At 43.5% G+C, this 21,400-nt stretch overlaps 2 protein-coding genes across 3 annotated transcripts in view; one reads left to right on the top strand and one right to left on the bottom strand.

Annotated features, from left to right (window-relative positions):
• ucmab (upper zone of growth plate and cartilage matrix associated b) overlaps positions 1-7,707 on the bottom strand; it is a 12,713-nt gene extending 5,006 nt beyond the window's left edge. The window contains exons 1-4 of the mRNA XM_010792355.1: positions 7,683-7,707; positions 5,333-5,404; positions 5,142-5,204; positions 4,964-5,059 (exon numbers count right to left, since the gene is read on the bottom strand). Coding sequence (XP_010790657.1) covers positions 4,964-5,059; positions 5,142-5,204; positions 5,333-5,404; positions 7,683-7,686 — 235 coding nt within the window. The 5' untranslated portion in view covers positions 7,687-7,707. The remainder of the gene's footprint in view (positions 1-4,963; positions 5,060-5,141; positions 5,205-5,332; positions 5,405-7,682) is intronic.
• Positions 6,828-21,400, top strand: part of LOC104963719 (cyclin-dependent kinase 17) — a 36,320-nt gene continuing 21,747 nt past the window's right edge. Inside the window, exons 1-2 of one of the 2 annotated variants that reach the window (XM_010792357.1) lie at positions 6,828-7,228; positions 20,699-20,847. In XM_010792357.1, the coding sequence (XP_010790659.1) occupies positions 20,721-20,847 (127 nt within the window). In that variant the 5' untranslated portion in view covers positions 6,828-7,228; positions 20,699-20,720. The remainder of the gene's footprint in view (positions 7,229-20,698; positions 20,848-21,400) is intronic. The other variant, XM_010792356.1, reaches the window with a different exon arrangement.

Below are 21,400 nucleotides of genomic sequence, written 5' to 3'. Positions count from 1 at the left end.
GCAAAATCCAGATACACCGGTCGAAGAATCAAACAAAAATAAAATAGAAACATGGACGAAGAAACGGAGGTCCGCGCCACACGCGCGAAATCGTCTCACTCATCTCTTCCTGAACAAACCCTCGCTCTCGTCCGTACGCCTATTGTACGGTCAGGTAGACTCGACCCAAAACCGCTTACCACCGTCACTCACCACTTACAGTCGGAAGGAGGTCCTGCGACCACAAATCACGCGGCTAGGAGGGTCGATTACGCACTTCCTAAAAGCTTCATACGAGTTCGGAATTCACCGTGACGACATTACACCTCAGGTCCCGAAGACTAGTAATGTCTTCTCACCCCTCGTGGTGTCGCAAATACTCTGGTCTAAAACCAGAAACGAACCCTCCAGTGCCCAACGAGCGTCTTCTGAGAGCGAAGGAAATCGGAACTCTTTCGGCGGCTGACCGTCGTCGACTAGCCCGCCTACCACATTAAGTAGTAGTTAGTTCCGAAAAACTACTATCCTCCGACCGTTCCATACCCTTCACAGGTGTCAAAGGTCAGCACTACACCCACGTTACCTCCTACACCACCATCTGGTCCGCATGTCGTACAAACCACGCACCAACCTCTCCAAACCAGAAAAACTACAACTCACCCGTCTGTTCGACAAAACACTACAAAAGCGTTTCCCGACCTATCTATGGGACCTCCAGGACGAACGACTCTCCCGATGTTGCACTACAACTTCCTCACGGCAGTCAAGACATGTAATACACTGGGCGTCTGAAATGCCGCTACCCCGCCGCTCGCAACCGACACTCCTACCATCCTATGCGCGTTTTTGGGATTTCTACCTTTTATCACAACCTCCTACTGTGTAGGGCAAACTGAGAAACATCTGGGCGGCTTCAAGCTTCAACAGCGAGGTGTACGGTACTCATGGCGACCCCGCGCCGACTGTATACAGCTGTCGCTCCAGAGTCATGGGCCTGCCATAACAAGACCCGTTCGGTTAGAAACGTTCGAATGGTCGGCTCTCCCCGGACTGCCGAGTTGACTCAGCCTATCCGAAATCACTCCAGCTACCTTCCGGTACATATTACAACTAAAACAAGAGACGTACAAAAGAACGTCAACCGTCATACTTTTACGTCACAGACATCACCGGAGACACACCCGCTTTACAGGTGAGACTCTGAGTCCTTCTCGACAAGACTGTCCCCCTACTCAGACAACCGGTTGTGGGGCTCGATCCCGAAAGGGATACCACTGTTCTCGCTCTTTATGGCTTGCCCATTAAAGCGCGTCAGACGGACAGAGCGCAACGAAATTTATACCTCTGTTATCCCGCTAGGGATTCGACTCGTCCCTCAAGAGCCAAGAAGGGCCTAACAACTATCTTCGTCCCGTACCTACACGAATTCTGTCTAGTCAAGGCGGAAATAAGCTCTTAAGACTGACCTACGGCAGCCGGCGTCGTCGGAACAACAAAAAGTACTAAGCATTACCGTAGGGACGGAGTGAAGAAAAGAAAGTAGTCTACAGTTTATAAATTTATACTCAAAAGGTTTCCTTTTCCTAGGGTTTCTCCTTAGGTATCCTTCCTTCCGGACTTCTGTTTTGCCTGACGACCCTACCGCCTCTGACCGTTTCTGTTCCACCCTCCTCATAACAGTTTACTGCGGACCACCCACACGGGTCGCCTCCTCTCGTTACTCCTCCCGCCGCGTCATAGTCACATCCCCGGTTCGAGCGTCCTCTGTTGGTCGTCTTCCTTACTTATCTTCATCCTCCCCTACAAATTATCTCCGCTACCGCGCTTGTCCTCTTCCTCGTACCTCACTCTCCGTGATTACTCTCCACCCTCGACCTCACCCGCTCGTATTCTGAGACTTTGATCGTGGTCTGCTGTTTCCGCTCCCAGTGTCCCTCCGACCGCGCGAAGTCGACCTAAAGCACGGAAGGTAAACACTCCGTGCGGAACACACTTGTCAGGTGGTCAAAGAGAAGTTTCAACAAGTTTCAACTGTATTCCTACGGGTCACGCACAGTTGTCAAGAATAAGTGTTCGGAGGACTACGTATAGAGATTCCATCCGTGCTAATGCTTAGCATTTTATCGCGAGTATTCCCTCATTGGAGATATGATCAAGGCTTCCGCCCCTCTTTCTACGTTCTCGTCCTATCCGCTCCCATTCTACATGATAGGTAGAAGGAGTGAAAGAGAGCAAGACGAGTCTTATATACTTTCCTTGGCTAATTTCTCATTATAGTCATCTCTACATCGAACAACAAATAGGTCGTCTCTGGAGCACCAGTCCACACGGTGCCCAGAGGACATGATACAATGAAGAACGTCGAGTAAGAGAAATAACACGAAGTATACGACACATGTAACAGAAGGTCTCGGTAACAACTACTCCTCAAATCGTGTCTCCTGTCTTGTCGCACAAAGGACCGTCGCTTACTTTTGAGTGTGTCGAACCTCCAGCGTCATTTGTTTGTCTCCGTCTCCCGTCCAAGTTTGAGTGTTTTTCGGCCCATTCTCAGTCTACAAATTGTGTCAAGTCAGGTCTGACCGTGGTAGAGATTGCTAAGTTGCATAGATTTTATCAATATACCCTTCCATTCGTGTTTCCCCCTCCTAGTTTATAATATTTCATTGTTTGCCATATTTGCCTGGTAACAGTGCTTTTATGTTTCCTGCGTCCACAACTATAATAAGGTAACCATACGTGCCAAACTCGGTTTGTTTTGTCTTTTTTTGGGGTGTTTCACCGACAGCCCCGCCTATGTCTTTACGCAACTCACGGGCCGGCTCGGGCCTTTTTTTGTTTTCGGCGGTCATCACGTCCGGTATCCGTAACTTTTTTTTTCGACCACGAGGCGCGTGCCTCTTTTCTTCTTCCACCCCTTACCTATCTACCCTTTTTTTCTTCTCTTCCTTTCGTCCTCTTCCATCTCACCTCAACCATCACTAGCTTCTCATATCACCGCACATGAACAAAAACGAGCTATTTGACACTTATGTTACCATTATTGCATATTTTGGGACAGAACAAAATAAAACTTTCTAACAGGCAAATAGTCAATACAAATGGAAATAATTATAGATACTAGTTCTTGGGGAACACGCCAACTTAATGTATTGATAAAGATCTATCAACTAGCATCTCTACCACCGGGTCATACTCCCTGACTTGTACACTAAATTTTTAGACTATTAAATTTCCTTGTAAAACCTCTAAAACTTTGACGGTTACATACAAACATAATGACTCTGCTGATCGTCGGATACATCACTAACATACACTAACCTACTCTACCTTTTCGCACAAGACATGCTATACAATTTTATTGGATCAGTTCTTACCGAAGACTTCTTTTTACACAATGTTGTCTTATACCTCGTGTTAATTTCTTTACTCCGACTTCTTCCATTGATCATGTCCTCTGGTCACCGCCTTGTGGTACTTTTGTCTCCCACTACGGTACCTATTGTTCTCTTTAGATCAATACTTAATGGAGAAATCCGCCACAGAGCAAGCTATATAGACTACGTCTTCCTCTTCACATCCTCTAACCTATCATGTAGAGCATGGTACGTATAGGACGAGAACGTGAAAAGCGGTGCTCTGAACCTTACACATTCTCTCCTCAAATTGAGGGAACTCCGACTAATCCTCCAGCTCAAATCATCACGCGATTTGAACCTCCTATCGTAGTCTATCCAAATACTTATTCTACAACTCCGTACCCGTCAGTGCACAAAAGTTGACAACTTGTTGAAACTTCTCTTTGACTCACCTGACATGTTTCGCAACTACTTTTTTACCCGACATGGCAACAGACAGGGCGACCTGGAGGAACCTTGTCCGTGAGGGTGCTGCACTATACAATGATGACCTCTGCCATGCTGCACAAAAGACAAGCGCAAACTCAGGAAGGAGAGAGCAACCACCAAACAGGTCCAACCCAAACCCTCCACCACTAAATTCCCATGTCCACACTGCACAAGGATAATCGGGTCCAGAATCGGCCTCTATGCCCACCTGAAGACCCTCAAGGACCAAGAAGGAGGACAGTCATACTCGACTACGAGTGACCGCCGATGATGATGGTGTGTGTGTGTGTGTGTGTGTGTGTGTGTGTGTGTGTGTGTGTGTGTGTGTGTGTGTGTGTGTGTGTGTGTGTGTGTGTGTGTGTGTGTGTGTGTGTGTGTTAGAGCTCCATGCTGCCCTGTGGTTCCTGCTGCAGACTCCAGCAGAGAAGTTAACAGCTGCTGGCTGCCATAAAAACATCCAGACTGTCATTAACATTCACTCCCTGTCAATTAAACTGAACATGAAAAACTGATCGAGAGTAATTTCCCCCATCACTACATTTACCTAAAACAAGAGGACATATGTCATTGTGATTGTACTGTACAAAGTGAATTGGATTATTACAATACAGTGCCTGTTTATGGTCAGGATGGGGATCAAGAGACATTATCGCTTTATTTCACAAATTATTTAGAGCTTGGACTTTTTTACGTCGTTAATATGATCAATGCTTTGTTTGGTCGTTGTCGAGCATATTAGTTTTTTTTTTTACTAGTTATGTGCTTTATGGTTTGTGATGTTTTTGTTGAGGTCTATACTTTTTCAAGGCACTTTTGTGCAAGATGATTTATTTTACTGGCAAAAAGATTGAATTCACATCAATTCACTTAGATTCAATTAACTTAAAAAAAACATTGAATTCTGAAAATGTTTAGAAATAACTTATAGACACATGTTTGTAATCTTATCACCAATGTGGATTGAACGATATGACTTCCATTGTGGCATAACAGTAAGGAATTGAGTGTAAGTAAACCTCTGCTGCAACAAGTTCTTGTATAAGGAGTCACGGATGCCATCAATTAACACAAACACACAACAACAAACACACACCTGGTCGGCTGACCAGACCTCTGTGTCCAAACTGTGAACTCACCATTAATCTCATCCTGAGACTTTGAGGCTCGTCTGCCGCGTTTTCTGAAGAAGGTTGCTGCATCTGCCTCTTTCATGAAGATCTTCTTCATTGAACCTGCGGTGGGGAGCAGCAGGGGGTTCAGCTCACAACACAAAGAGATAAAGAGAGGGGATGAAGAAGAGGTGCAGCGCCTCACCTTGAGGCTCTTTAACGCTGCCTTTGCTGCCGGGCACAGCTGCAGAGTCGGCCTCTGGAGACACTGGGGCAGAGGGAAACACATAAAGGGTTACAATGATTACAACACAGAGAATCTAGACTCACATTCTTACCCCTGCATGAAAAATACAGACAGATTTCATCACATTGATTCTCCTGCATCAGACTCACAGGAAAGTGCCACAAGCACAGCGACGAGGGCCAGCAGGGTTGCATACGTCCAGGACATCTTCAGCTTTGTGTCTGAATGTGTGGAGAGAAATGAGTAATGTGGCAAACCACGATGAGAGGTGGGTTTTTGAGGGAGGTGAGGGAGGGAGCCTGGAGGAATATTGACTGCTGGACAGAGGAGAGGGAGGGAGTGACCTGAGCATCTGATAAAGCTGAATTCAAGAAACAGCAGACAGAAAGGGGCTGAAGGTTAATTAAAAGTTGGTGTGTGCTCTTTTAATCACTCATTTTTAAAGTACAAGTGGCCTGTGAGGGTCTATTTCTTAAGTCATAGAAGAGAAAATGTATAGGCTTTGCTGTAGAAATTACCCTACAGGCTAAATATGCAAAACTTGTCGGATTGATACCCGCACAAAAGAAATTCGATAACTTAAAACAAAAACAGACGTTTCTGGAAAATAAATACAAAAACAAACCGAGGCCCAGGGTTGAAGGGGTTTTCTTGCCAAATGTCTCCTTTGCAGATGCAGCTGAAAGAGGCCCCTCAACAAGACCGCTCTCTCTGCTCCTTGCATAATGTCTTGTCGGAAAGTATGCAGACTTCTGTTTGCAAGAGTTTTTTTACACACCTGAATTCTGGCTGTGCACCAGAAAATACTGAATGTTATAATTGTTTTGTGGGGGAATCCAAGATGGAGCAGGATTGTTGCTCAGGGAAGTGAGAGGAAATCGGGAGGAGGGTTTCAAAATTCGGTCGTGAGTTTATTCAGGTAAGTGCTGAAAGCATATTGAGGATGGAAAATCACAAGTAAATAAGGACATTGAATTCAAGAAAGAGGCTGTGAGTTTTAAATTCAGGGAAAAAGCTACACAGTGTTATTGTGTTTATTTTTCCCGAACAAAACCTATAAAGTCAAAATAACATGTGTTTTTTAAAAAATAAAATAAACTACTCTTTAATGTTTTAAATAAGCTTAATGACTGAAAAAGTATCACTTCTCACTTTGGGTTCCGTGTAATTGTGACGTGATTTCTCATTATTTTCAGAAGGCTCCACCTAAACCAAGAATAACAGTAACATCTGTTGTTATTATTACAGATTATTATAATTATTATAATTATTTATGCATGAATATGTATGTTACCAAAGCTGGTTAAAGTGCAGCATTAATTACTTTGTATGGGTAGCGTGGGGATTTTAAACCAGGATAAACTAAACATTATTAATCCAAACCTGCAAAGTAAAGGTAGGCTATTAATTAAATGTAGTGGAGTCAAAGTACACGATTTGCCTCTGAATTGTAGTGGAGTAGAAGTACAAAGTAACACTAAATTGAAATATTCAAGTCAAGTAGCCTACCTCAAAATTGTACTTAAACTCAGTAGCCTACTAAATTACTTTACCCCTGCATTCCTCCACTGATTAGTGGCCCAGGTTTATTTTTGTTTAAAGGCAGCATTTCCTCCACTAAGAGCCGCTGTGGGCCCGCTGTCTCCGGGCCTCTCTGCCTCTCCTCGCTGCGGCAGTAGGGGGCTCTGTTTCCCGCAGACACCTCGATGACACGGCGGTGTGGCAGCGTCAGCAGGCAGAGGACACACTCGGATCAACCAGTAATCACCATCGTCACTCACACTGCCATGGTCGAAAAAACCAACAACAGCGCTTCCTATTTTTTTTACCGGGAGTGAAACTTTAAAAGGCTGGAAAACAGACATGCTGCTAGACGCCATAACCCCGAGGATATAGGCGACATTAAAGAGCGGAAAGTAGCCTCCACCACACCGAAGCCACAAAGAAGGTTCTTTTTTTTCACGCTCGGAGGGAAAGACGGCATCCGGCCTGAGAAGAAGCTCCGAGGTCGGGGACTCCGGTCGGAGCAACGCTCATCGTTTCTGGTGAGAGTCGCACACATTTTCAGTTTAGTTTCTGTGAATTTACCGATGGGTTTAGCCCCTGGTTATACCCGAGGTGATCTAAGAAACATTCACACCGCCCTGCGTTGACTCTAAACGGGCTTAACAATGTTTACTTCACATCCCTCACAGTGTGTGTGTGAATGCAGTCGTTTGTCCCATTCAGCGTTGAATGGCCGCATTTAACTAAAAAACAAAATGTGAGGTTAAAAACATGCTGCATACATGAATAGTAAAGTCAGTTAAGACTGGTAAATGCTTCACTATGTGTGTCCTCATGGTTGCACGTTTGTGTCAGGTTTGTAGTTAAATACACAGCAATTAAAAAGAACTGGTTATTTGTCGGTAAATTGTGTGAGGTTTGCTTGTAAGAGGGGAGGGCTCTGCTGCTCTGCGTGTATCGTCTTGCATAGATGTCACCAAAACATTCACTGACCCATATTTTAAAGATGGATTGTTTTCCAGACCATATTTTTTCTCACTTGGAAAGCACCGTGCAAACTGTACCAGCCTCTGATCTCTCTCTCTCTCTCTCTCTCTCTCTCTCTCTCTCTCTCTCTCACATACACATACACAGTCAGTATTAACAGCTTTAAGCCTTCTCAGCTGTTTGTGGTAAGGCCAGAAGCAGACATGGGAAACAGTTTAAGAGACACTTCTGCAACTTCTAGGAATTTCACCTCAGCTTTCATTGAATTCCCGTACTTATGTCTTCTTCCTGACCTAACCTGCGAACTGTGTGTGGATTAATGGTGGATGTGAAGTTGGCAGGATGTCTATAAAGGAAGACATCATTGTTCTGGAGGGGGAGGGATGCTCATGGCAAACTCCCGAGGAAGTTCATTTTAGTGTAAAAACACCCAGGAGCCTATGTGGTTATACATTAGTTGCCACATTTATTGTTCTCGTGTTGTTAACACTTTTGTACAAATACTTAGAAAGCTGGTAAATCTTCTGTGTTGTGCAACTATGTTACATTGTTGTGCACACGGGACCAAACTCTTCATATTTGTACAATAGTAACTTTAAGAGTTATGTTTTTTACCTTTTCATTATAGCATGATCAGAAACCAAAAGTGGGAAGACATATCAATAACTTTTTCTTATTGTCATATTAATTATTTTGCAGAATAGTTTCCTCTATTGATTAATTCGGTTTTTTTCAATTATCAGAATTTCCTTGAGCCCAACTTTAAGTCATCACAAGTCCAAAAACGAAATATTCTGTTTACCTTCAGACTAAGAAAACCACTTGAAAAGACTTAAAACCAGTACGTTTTTTGCCATTTTACTTAAAAAACATTACTTATCTATGATTTTAACACATTTCTGATTATCTGTTGATCAACTAATGGATTAATAAACTCATGTTTCAGCTAATGTTACAAGTTTAAAAACAAATATTAGATTCTGCTGATATTCAGAAATTGGTAATATTGAATATTGTCACCCTGCCTATACATTTGATCAGAAAATACATGCTCTTAAACTAATTTGTTTTTGTGTACTAGTGCAATACCTGTAAAAAAACTTCATTATACAAGTCAAGAAGATAAGTGGTTTTCTACAGACCCCTTTGTTTCTTTAGCTAAACCAAACTCCAAAAATGTAAAGGCACAACACGCCTAAATAAATACCTTGGAAAATATATTTCAAACCAGAAACATTGTGATAATTTAAGCTGGAAGGAAAGCTTTATACACTTTCTCTACTATGGAAACATTGTGAAAAACATCTTGAGGTTTCATAATCATTCTTGTCAGTCTTTACAGTTTATATGGTTCTCATATAGAAAGAGTCATCAGAGCACTTCCTGTCATTGAATAGGTTTCAGTTTTACAGACGCCGTTGAGCTTCCTCGATGTGCATCATGTATCTTCAGGAGGTGTGTCAGTGTTATGGGCTGAAAATACCTCGTGGTATCCTGGTACCTGCAGGATGGCATGGGGCTGTTGGGGGACAGTGTGCCCGTGTGTTGGTTTGACGTGGGGTCGTTCCCTTGGTGAGGGCCTTGGGGATGGTGGTGGCAGGGACACCTGACACGCTGTGAAACAGCTGTAGCCACGCGGTGCTGATCCCTCGAGTCCCAGTGCAGATCAGATGATAGGCTAGTATGGGTGTGTGTGAGAATGTGTGTGGGAGCATACACATGAGTGTGTCTTTGCCAGGGATCCATTCTCTATTCAACACACAATCATACACATTGATTTTAAATCCAGACATCAAAGACTTTTTTTGGGCAATTTAAGCAAGGTGTGTCTAGCACTGTGTGCTATCTCTGGCTGTGTGTTTGAGAGCTCATGTTTAAGCGGCAGGCCAGGACAGCTGGCTGAAGGTTAATGTGTCACTGCTCTCTGGAGAGCAGCTGCTATGTCACAGGCACCACTCCTTTCTATAGATAGCCGTGAATACCAACTCTTCCTCTTTTCTTTGCTGCATTAACACAAGAACTCTGGCCCCGGCATGCAGCTCAGGCCTCTCACATGCGGTCGCCCCACAAAACAAATGCTGTGGCTTGCAAGTTTATCCGCCTCCACTCTCTGAATCCCTATCTCCGTTTGAATCTGGGAAGTAAAGACTCCTGCAGCCCCAGAGCCAGCTGGCCAGAGAACCTGTTTGATCAAGTTTTACTGTAATACCTTGCACCACATATCTGGATCGCCATCTGATCTATTAATGTCTGAAACAGGTGAGGGACAAATATTGCCCTTTTTACCGTCATTCTTGGCAGGATCTGCGGGAGCTGTCTGAACACTTCTGTCTGGTCTTTATTTGGAAGCAGACACACACACACACACACACACACACACACACACACACACACACCTTCATCCAAAACAACATTATTACAGCCAGCACTGCTTCACATATTTTAAAAATGTACCGCAGTGTTCATAATTAAGTTCTTACTGGTTTAACAAAATACCATGTTTAATCCATGGCTTAGGTTTTTAATTAGCTGAATTTAGAAACCCTCAGGCCCACTCTACCTGGGCTCTGTAGGTTTTTCTAATCAGGGATTGAGAAAGGAGACCAATGTTCAACAGCTAAAAATAAGATCCTCCGTAATGAAATCTGTCCATTCTCCATTTAATTCAAAGCGTTGTGTGTGTCGCAGCACTCACAAGGGGATAAGAAAAGGGTTTCCTCAATACATTTTTTTAATTCAAATGGAGTTATCAATTCAATATTAGTTGATAAAGGATTAATTAATAACAATTTTGATAATCAATCATCCCGAATATTAGCTTCTCAAATGTCACGATTAGCTTTTGTTTTCGTTTCAATCAAATTAATATCTTGTGTTTTCTGACTTTAGGCTCTTAAATATTTTTACAAGTAGTTTTTAATAAGTTAAATCTGATTACTATTATTCAATTTGTAAATAGAAGATTTATCCCTGAGCGTTTTGGTCATTGTTTCATTTTTTTACAACTAAAAAAGTCATGCAGCCATAACAAGATACCAGCTTTACTCTCTGCAGGGTTTTCACCAAAGTGTAAGAATCAACTGTGCCTGGCAGGCAGACTGAATTTATTACAAAGGCGGCTGAGAGCCGTTTGTGTTTGCAGTTTGATACTGAAACTGATATTCTGATAACCCCGTCCTGCCGCCTGCCCTCAGATAGCCGCCTGGCCTGTTGCTCCCCCTCTCACAGCCATGAAAAGCTATCAGGAGCTGCTGGGGGTGCAGAGGAGGGGGGCTAATTGTCGCTCTCTCTGATGCAAATGTGATGCTCACAATCGTACGCCAGGTGACTTGACTCAAATCAGATGATTATCTCCGTAATGAGCCAAACAAGCGTGTGATAATCATGCTGCTTTTTTATCCAGAGTAAATTAGGAGAATCAATCTTAATATATGTTTTTATGAGGAGAGAATAACACAATCTATTAGTGGTAAACCTTCCAGGGCCCTTTCTGAAAATGTTTTATTTGATCCTCCTCATTGTATCTGCAAATTATTCCAAACACAAAACCTTTTGAGCATTTACAAAAAAGACAGTTGTTTTGCATTGTAGTAACACAAGTGTGCTGCCTGCCAGATGATATCGGGCTCTTTCTGGCGATCTCAGCTGTGTCCACAGCGCTTATCTGCCACAATCATGCAGGCTTTTTATCCCATTCATAAGCTGTTATCATGTGAAGTGTAAGTGGTGCTTTAAATGGATCGTTTCATATGAATAGTCTAATTTCATGCTATTCATCACATTTTTTTTTTAATCTCAGAATTTGCCCACACAAATATGTGAGCGTACATTTATGTATAAAATGAAATAGTCAAAGTAATTTTTCTGTGTATTTAAATAATTAAAATGTATTAATAGAGCACTTCGAAAGGAAGTCCAAAGTGTCGCTGCTAGAAAAATCAGACGGCATTATTTCTGTGGACCGATCCAAAGCCTCTGGTCCTGATTGCAAATTCTCTGTCCCTCTTAGTTTCCAGCGTTAAAGACATAGAAGACCTCTACAAGGATATGATCATTTGCAAAGGCTCATAAGGGATTAAAAGGTATCAGAGTCTGGAGCCAGGTCGGGAAGAGCTGGAAAGGTAATCAAAAGGACTTTGAAATCAATCTTAAAACAAACAGGGAGCCACTGTAAAGAAGCTAAAACTGGTGTGGTTCTGGTTTACCAAGGATCCATGGGTCATTTATTGTCAATAAGCAACAAAGGGTTGCTCAACCAAAATGCAGTTGTAGCTTAGTCCATTATGCTAAGCAAGACATCATGACAAGACAAACGGAACAAAGAGTAGTGCATTCCTGTAGGTCTAGTACTTTGTTGGAATTTGCATTTAAAGGAATGTAAACAGCGGTAACAAAAACACTGGTCTCAGGGAGATAACATAACCTACATTTTGACTTAACAATTCAAACTCGGGGTAACAATTCCCATCCATTGTGACGTTTTGACACCATTCATTGAAACATAGTGTCTGCATCATCTAATATCATGTCCTGCGGTCGCTCTTCAATTGCAACAGCGTGATCTGGAGCCCTGGTGAAGCCAGAGGCCTGTACTACGAAGCAGGATTTTCGCTTAGCGAGCTAACTTCAGGGTAAACTCTGGGTTTCCGGTCCTACGACGCTGGTTCTCTTCTTACCGGGGTAGATCTCCATGGTAACTTATGCTGAATGGTAAACCTGCTCCGGAGCAGGTTTGGTTCCAGGATAAGAGATCAACTCAGTGAAAGCACTGCCTGCTGACCAATCAGAGCTCAGAGCTATCAAGTCATTTTACAGGATAAAGGAAAGAAAAACTGCCGTTGCAGGAAAGACGGCCGGCAAAAATCAACTGACTGTTTGAATGTGAAAATTAATATAATATCACCTCCCATCTTCAGAGCAATCTGACTAGTATAACATTAGCGTTAAGAAAGCTTACTTAAATATCTGTCACAACATAAGTAACCGGATCAGAGTAACATTGCGTACAGTCCGGAGCACTGTGAGTGCAGACGTCGATGTGTCCCATTATCATTCATATCACATCATAATGTATCATATATGTCCTTATCTGAGTCAGCTTCTTGAGCCGTATCTGGCCGTGCAACACTTACAGTGTCACATACTGTATGCAGAAGTATTATTTTAAGCAACACATTAAGTTGACGAAACACTCGAGTCAAATATAATTAAAGTCAGATCCACTCTTGTCTTAGACGGGGCAGTGATATCATAAACCTGTTAATGTACGCATTCAAACACTTTTTCTTTTACCAGCTGTATTCACCTAGCAGGTGCAGCTATGTGGCTTTTATCCTGGATACAGTGTTTAAGTCGTGGATGTTTAAAGTTTAACTTCTTCATATTTGTCTAATATTATAGTTTTCTTTTCATTCAGGAAGTATGACGCTGCGCTGTCAGTACGCGTGTCCATTTTTGTGATTCGTCAAATGTTGCTAACCCCGCCCCTTTCATGTGAACGAGCACTCAGCCGGACAGAGAAACCCTGGCTTGAGTTACCGAGTTGATAACCAGCGTCATAGGACCGCTTGGCGAGATCGAGTTTGTTTTTGGATTAGTTAAGCCAGATAACTCAAACATATCCAGGGTATGTTGAACTGGATTCGTAGTACAGGCCTCTGGTCTCTGTAAAGATGTTGGCACAACATTCTCCAACGTTGCTAGGTTAGCTAGAGTCTTCATTTAGCTATCTTACGGCCCGTCCACACTACAGCTTCGACAGCTTCAAAAACGGTTTCCAGCGCGTCTGCCCATTCACTTTGAATGGGGTGACTACACGTTGCCTCGCTTTTCGCCGAACTGAATTGTGGGTAGCAGAGCGGAGCTTTCCTGGCGTTTCAGGCTGCAAAAGTTGAGCAATGTTCAACTTTTGAAGCTTCTGAAGCTTTCGGTGGAAGCGTCAGCTAATCAAATCATATGCCAGTACAAGCTCTAGCCAATCAAACCGCTGCTTGTGTGTCAGGGGCGGGAGATTCATGTGATTGGTTGTTGGTCGAGCTTCAGACACGCCCGCCGGCAAGCTTTTTTTGAAGCTGTAGTGTGGACGGGCCGTTATACTCCTGAGACCACATTGACCCTTAGACGACTGGGCAGAGGGATACATTTAAGTCCTAGCTTTTTTAGCTTTGCTTCCATCTCAGCTCTTATTCCCCTAATCCTGGTGGTCCATTTACTCTTGGTGGTGTTTGGTCCGGTAGGTCTTGCTCACTGCCACTGTGCCCAGAAGATGTTGTAGACGGCAATCGTCCCAAGATTTTTGGTTTATTGCTTAATAAGGTCAGTGGTTAACAGTAACACAAGCTTGAGACATTTAAATGTTCTCTCCCTCAACATAAAACACTTCAGTGTATACCCTACTTGTGAATTTTGAAGCTTCGATTAGAATGGGGTTGCTAACAAGTGACTTGAGGACACTACTAAATGTTATCACCAGAACAATATATTCCGACCTTAGCTTAGTAGTGTTTATGGTAGTTATGCTATTGTGATGCAGATTTGAATAGCCTAACATTAGTTACTTTCTTTCTAGTGATTGCATTTGCGCCAGAACATTTCAAAAAATGGGGTTCATTTAAAAAGACTGTTTTGCAGAGTTTTATTATGCTCTAATCCAAAAGCCAATGGAAACTTGACTTTAGTATTCATTGCAAACTTTAAAGAGGCCCTATTATGCTTTTTTGGGGGTTTCCATTTCCTGTATCGGTTCTATAGGTTTTCGTGCACGTTAATGATCTGCAAAGGCTAATGTCCCAAAGTTTCCTACAGATGGAGTTTCTCTCCCACACCCCAAATATGAAACCTGAAAATTAGCATAACGGCCCGTCTACACTACAGGCGTCGAAAAATGCTTTCAACGCTTCGCCCATTCACTTGAATGGGGTGACGTAGAAGATTTTTAATCTTCGCCAAACTGCATTGTGGGGAGCATGGCTTTGCAAGCATCACGAGCATCTATCGGCATCAAAAATTGAACAATGTTCAACTTTTGAGGCTCGATGCTTGGCATCAGCCAATCAAATCCCGTTTATGCAAATCCCGCCAGTGCAAGCGCTAGCCAATCAAACCGCGTGCAAGCTGGGAGAGCCAGACCGCAGTTCATTTCCTCATATTCCAAACGAGAAATTACGTTAGCAAATCACCCGGTTCTTTACGACCAGAACTATTTACCGGGATACAAACCGGAGGAGCCAGGCATGGAGGGAGGTGGCAGAGACAGTGGGTGAAACTGGTAGGTTTTCGCCTGTTTGGGGAGTTTATATCCAGTTTACTTCATTTTAACATTGCTATTGCTTTGTATGTCGAGGGCGGGAGATTCATGTGATTGGTTGTTGCTCGCAAAAAATCGCCAAGCTTCAGACACGCCCAGCATCAAGATTTTTCAGGATTTTTTGATGCCTGTAGTGTAGACGGGCTGTAAAAGGGCCCCTTTAAGGTTGGCCTACACAAACACATCATATCTGCTATACTCCATAAGCATGTGACCTGTTTTGACCCCCTCAAAGGATCTACAACGATACACGACCCTAGCTACGTACCTGCAGTATTGAACATGTTCATCTGCTGTGTACTGCAGGCAGTATTGGGCCACAGGAAGCTTAGAGGAGCAGGCCTGTCACTCAAGCAGCTGTTACCATGGTAGCAGTGTTAATCAGCTGGTGTTGAATCTTATTGCCAGTGAGATCTGTGGCTGTGCGTCACTGGTTTGGCCTCCTCCTTCGACCAAGGGCTCTGGGTAAGGCTTCTGTTGACACACACACACACACACACACACACACACACACACACACACACACACAGTCCTGTCTGTCAGCACCACTGAGCCCTGCAGACACGGGTGACACGTGTGACGAGTGTGAATGCAGCAGGGTGAGGACAGAGTGTGTGTCAGTGGGGCTGGGNCCCCCCCACCCCAGCCCCCCCAACACAGTGATAAAATCACACGTGGGTATAGGCGACCAACAGCAAGGACGAGACACCTAGGTCACCATTCGAAACCTGTACTAGGGACAGGGCTCGGAATAGGGACGGAGGGTATTCATTCGGCCAGACTCCAGACTCGACGTCTGGACCCTCTCCTCCTCCCCCCTCCTCCTCCCCTCTATGTCCCCCCCTCTATCCCCACAACAACCCCCCCAATGTCGTCTTCCCCAGGCTCATGACGCCGACTAAGACCTAAACAAGGGTACGTCGGGGTAACGAAAAGGGTACAACAACCTTTACGTCTCGTGCCGTCCTCTGACTTACGTACGACTAAAAGACAGAGGGGTGAATCGTTGTGGGTTGGGGTTTTGGGGGAGAGAGCTGACAGACGTAAAAATAGGGGGGAATTTGGTCGGGTAGTTTATGGTTGGTATTAAGCTGAAGAGGGGAGTCTCTGGTTTGGCTGTAAGAGGTCGCCGCTCTCCTCCCTCTGTGATATATCTACGATGATGTCACCACTGTCATTTGTATACGAGGCATACCTAAAGACAGACACCTCGTTTGTCGCTGGACGCGACTACCACTTGACGCCCGACGCCTTGGTTGGTTGGGGCGGTACCGGCGGCATTACGGGTTTGAGGTGCTCGGTGGTGGTGACCGACTCCAGACTCGAAAACAAGGTGAAGACGATGTTCTTGGTTAGTGTGGGTGTGCCGGTGGTAGCGGGTGTCCGACAGTCCGGTGGGGTGTCTTGTGTCTTTGTCTTCTTGTCCCAGCGTGTGGAGACACACTGACTGGGGATGTCCCAAGGTCATTTGGTCGATTGCCAGTCAGCGACGGAAACACCCTCTTGCTCCAGCGGATCTTTTTGCAGACGAGGGAGACGGGAGTGTGTGTCTCTTGTTCCGCACACTGCAACCGTACTAAGTGCCCACTCGAGTCGGATCTTAAAGATTTCTCGTCCGGAAAAGAGTAGGTGCGGTTCTGTTATACTCCTGTACTAACTTCCTCGACGAGAGGTAATTATCCCAGCAATATATTCCGACGTAACACGCGTCATTTTTTTCAACCGAGTAAAAGAGCTCTCTGCGCGTCCTCCACTGACAACACGGACGCCACCACCGACTCGGAACTGTTGGCCGAGGGGGATGGGTGACGTCGTCCACTCCGTAATTATGTCTATCTACCACAGATGTCTCGTAGTCTCACCGAAAGTCGCTGACTCTACAGGAGTTGACGACGTAATGTAGTGGTTCCAGTGACGTCCGATCACAGACTGTCAGCCAGAAGCACACGTAAAGAGTCAGAGTGACCTGTGTCTGAGACGAGAATGGGTCGCGTAAGGTGAGCGTGTGCTCGTGAGCACAGACGTCTCGAGTCACCACCGGACTGTAAGCTAGTGAGCAGTGTGCAAGTGGGCACAGACGTCAGCCAAGTCAGCGACGACGACTGACTAGCTCCTGACAACACACACACACACACGCTCCTCCTCTAAACTGCTGCCATTAAATCTCCATTAAAACTCCCAGAAAGTGATTTGTATCCGGTCTGCCGGATAGTAGGTCATATCCCGGTTATTTATGAGATGTTAATGTGCCCCCTCATATCCCCACCATATACATTTATAATTCAAGAGGGTATTCTGGATATTGCCATGGAAACTAAAGAGAGATTTACTGCAAAAACCAACAGTGAATGTCCTGTACATTTTGAAAAAATCTGGAGCCAGATAATCCTGATTTATTTGCGCTTCCCAAAGTTTGGAAACACATTTTAGTGAATCTGTATCAGAGCTACAACGAATGAATGTTCAGTTTTGATTGATTTGTCCATTATTTGTTTAATTATTCCATTAAACCTACACCCTAGTTCTTTCTAAGAGTCTTAGGTGAGTTCAAAATGTTGTCCAAGTAACAGTCCAAACATTTTTGACACTTGATTAAATGACTGGAACGTGACTTGATCAGAATAGTAGCTGATTTTTTAGTGTTGACTAATACGTTAAAATCAAGTGGGTTGCTTGCTTTGGAAAGAAAAGCAGGAAACAGCTTTTTGCAAACTCATAACTCTGAGCTCTGACAAACTTGTCTCCTTCCACACTTAGACTAGGGAGTCATTGCAAAATATATTACGATGATAAATGATGAGCTGGTATTAGGAAATATATTTTGTCCACAATGAAATTGCAGCCAATAAATTATCAGCAGATAAAATAACGCCACATTGCCTTCATAGACTTAATAAGCATGGCATCTAAACTCTAGAGTAGAGAAAACCACACGGGGTCACCCGACAACACGATTGAAATATGCACAAGATGTTAATAATCTTCTCAACTTAATTTTTTATAAGTGAGCAAATCTGTTATTTTCTTTGTTATTGTTGTTGTGTTGTTGTTCGTAGCCAGTTCAGAGCAATGGAGTATATCATTAGCCATCTTTGCTCATTACATCTTAACCCTCAAGTGTGCATAAACATACATGTTATGTTTAAAATACAAAAGGTGGAATAATCAGTCAAGTTATGGGTTGAAAAAACCAGATTACGTTGACTTTTCTTATGCTGCGCACATGTTGCAGGCTGTGTGAAACACACACTGCAGCAGGAGTGTGGGTAGGAAACCCAGCGAGCTGTTCTTGAGACGACAGACTGCTCCTCACGCTGCAGCTGATGTGTCATGAGGTGACTGATGTGAAGCTGCTCTGACAGTCCGCTTCTCGTTCTGCCTCGTCGCAGCTTCTGGGATAATTACATTGATTCTTTCTTGACTTAGAGCACAAAAGGGAAGTATGTAGAAACGAACACAAGACGATTTCTCCATCTCTTGTACTGACCCCCTGTGACTCTTTTTGCCACATTAATCTTTGATGTTGTCACATTGTTGGCAGAATCAAACCAGAAATGTTGCATACATGGTACTCCGCCAAGAACACTCACCCAACAAGATGCCCCTGTCTGCATTTCAAGGTCATGTTACATGATTGTTGGGTGTTCAAGTCAGACTGCTATCTGAAGCTGTGAATTTCTGAAGTTTTAGTTTAAGTTCTCATGATCGAAGGTATAATATTTAGCTTTGCACTGTCCCAGTTTGCTTTGGCCTTATGCCACGCGGCTGCTATTTGCTGTGTGAAGGAATGGGGGCAGACTTTTGGACAATTAAAACTCTGTTTGCAAACGTTTGCTCTAAACGTAGAGTTTCTGGGGTGTGAAATAGTCCGTGCCTCTGTCGAATCCTTTTAACAAGCAGATGTATAACGTCTGTTTATGTCACATTTTAAAGATTTCAATTCATGACGCCATGTTTTATTTACTGATCGGTGGCCGATTTTGTCATGTTTTCTGACTTTTCCGCCAATCTTCAGGTCAAATCTGATTTGCCTGTTTGGGCTGATGCTTCTCCCATTCCCACTGCAACAATCAACAAAAAGCTTTTAACCATTGAAGTTGTTTTTGAAGCAAAAATCTTTCTTTTCCAGCTTCTCAAAAGTAAGGACCTGCTTTTCTCCATTTTAATATTTTGTAATGTGTTTGGGTTGTGAGCTATTCATTGACATGACCCTGGGCTCTGGGAACTAGTTTGCTATTTTGTGAAATGTGTTATTGTAAGAAAGAACCCAACAGATACAGCAATGTTGCTTGTAGCCTTGATGGTCAAATGTTTTTGTCTGTCTTGCTCTTATCCTGTTTTGTAGTTTGTTTTTGTAGCTTTTGTGACAAATAGATTCCTACTCACTGCAATTCCAATGGAAGTGATGAGGAACAGTACTCTCTCGTTGCAAAAATAAATTATTACGTTAAGCTGAAGATTATTAGGATTTCACTTTCTTAGTTACAAACATTAACTAGGTATTTTACTTTTTAGTTTGAGATGAGCTATGCAACAAAATGTGCGGAGAAGCACAAAGAGGGAATTTCTTTCGATAAAGGCTGTGACTTTGGAAGTTCCCAACTTGATTTGTCATGTATCCCTAGTTGAACTTTGAATGCACTTTTTCACAGATGGAGGACGGTGGATTTGATCCTCCATCACTGGTATTTACATCATACATCTTTTTGTAGCCAGTAAGAACAGAAAGCAAAACGACAGCGACCAAAGACTATTGCATAGCCATGAAATAATTCTTTTAAAGTTATTAACTTCCCTTTAACTGATGAGTCAAGCATTTAAGGGCAGTCTTTAATTTCAAGCCGTACCCTGTTCCGGTATATGTTGTCATTATTTGTTGTTGCGTCTCTGGACAGAATTCAGGTTATGAAAGCTATTTGGAAAACAAAAGGCTGTCAGTAGGGAAATGCCCTGAGGAGCTACTCATGTGTTGTCATGTCTGGCTTTACTCATCGTCGTCTCAGACTGACACATGTCCAGATCTGCAGGAGTAGACGAGTCATGATCTCTCTGTATCGAGGTTACAGGGAGAGGCTGCTTGTAATCTGCCAAACATTCACATATATGTTGATGTCTTGATTTGACATACTTTAAGTTTTGATGATGAATTCCCCCTCACACACACACACTGTCTGAGGCTCTCATCAGAGGTTACTCTCATGTACACAGTGAATGCGGCTGGAATGTGTAATGTGGACTCAATGCGGCCCGAGCTCGTCCTGCTCCATTCAGCAGCAAATCCCCCGGGTTTAGGATTTGCTTTTACAGTCCGCTTTGCCAAAGACCGTACTCACCCGTAAGAATCTCCCACCAGCTCGTCATGTTTTCACAGGGGCAGGAATGTAAAGCAATGTTCCCAAATGAGCTGAGTCATAATTAGTGTCAGAGTGCGAATATGTTTGTGGCATTGTTCGCCCCGTCAGATTCCCGTTGATCTCACAACGTCTTTGATTTCACTTTGGCTCTGGGGTTGTGAAACATCGCTGTAGGCGGATGAGGTGTATACTTTTGAATTAAAGGCACGTTACATTAAAGTCATCGAAATGTCAAGGCCTGCAACTCTACAGATAATGGTGGTACTGTTCCGTAACTAAAACAAGCTGTATCTGTTCTTGTTGTGTCTTACATCGGTTATAATCACAACTCACGTATGTCTTGTTTTATGTGTCGTCCTCAGGCCTCCCCTTCCTGAGAGCTCAATGGAGAAAATGAAGCGGTTCAAGCGGCGCCTCTCCCAGTCGTTACGAGGCAGCCACACCATCGACGAGTCGCTGTCTGAGCTGGCAGAGCAGATGACCATCGAAGAGAACGGACTGAAAGACAGCGGTGAGTTTTAGAAGCAATTTGTAAATGTTTCTGTGTATGAGAAACAGTACTAGGTTTCATTGCCCATGAAATTGTTTCATAACAGTTTTCATCAAGCTCTTGAACACTATTACGCACTGTTCTCCTGGAGAATGTATCTTTGTTTTTAAACTTTAATCAATTTGGCAAATGCCTCTAAATGATATTACACCTACGACATGGTGCCTGTGGCTTCATTAAGCTGTTAAAGTAAAACATTTGGCAGTCATATAGGGTTTAATGACATGGCGATAACATTGCAATCCAGTTTTTAATTACTTTAAACCATACATGTCAACCTTAAAGGGGACCTATCATGCAAAATGCACTTTTTTGATGTCTTTTATACATAAATATGTGTCTCCGGTGTGTCAGGGAACTCACGCAGCGTCAGAAAATAAAACCCTCTCTCTTTTCCTCCGTACCCAAATCTCTAAAAACGGGGCTACAACGGAGCTGATCCAGATTTGCGTCCGATATGACGTAATATCTGAAATGTGGACCCACGGCCCTATCAGAAACGTTGCTATCAGAA

This window comes from Notothenia coriiceps, unplaced genomic scaffold (assembly GCF_000735185.1).
Source record: "Notothenia coriiceps isolate Sejong01 unplaced genomic scaffold, NC01 NC01_scaffold00036399, whole genome shotgun sequence".
In the NCBI taxonomy this organism is placed as follows: Eukaryota; Metazoa; Chordata; class Actinopteri; order Perciformes; family Nototheniidae; genus Notothenia; species Notothenia coriiceps.
This window is presented reverse-complemented; position numbering and strand designations above follow the sequence as displayed.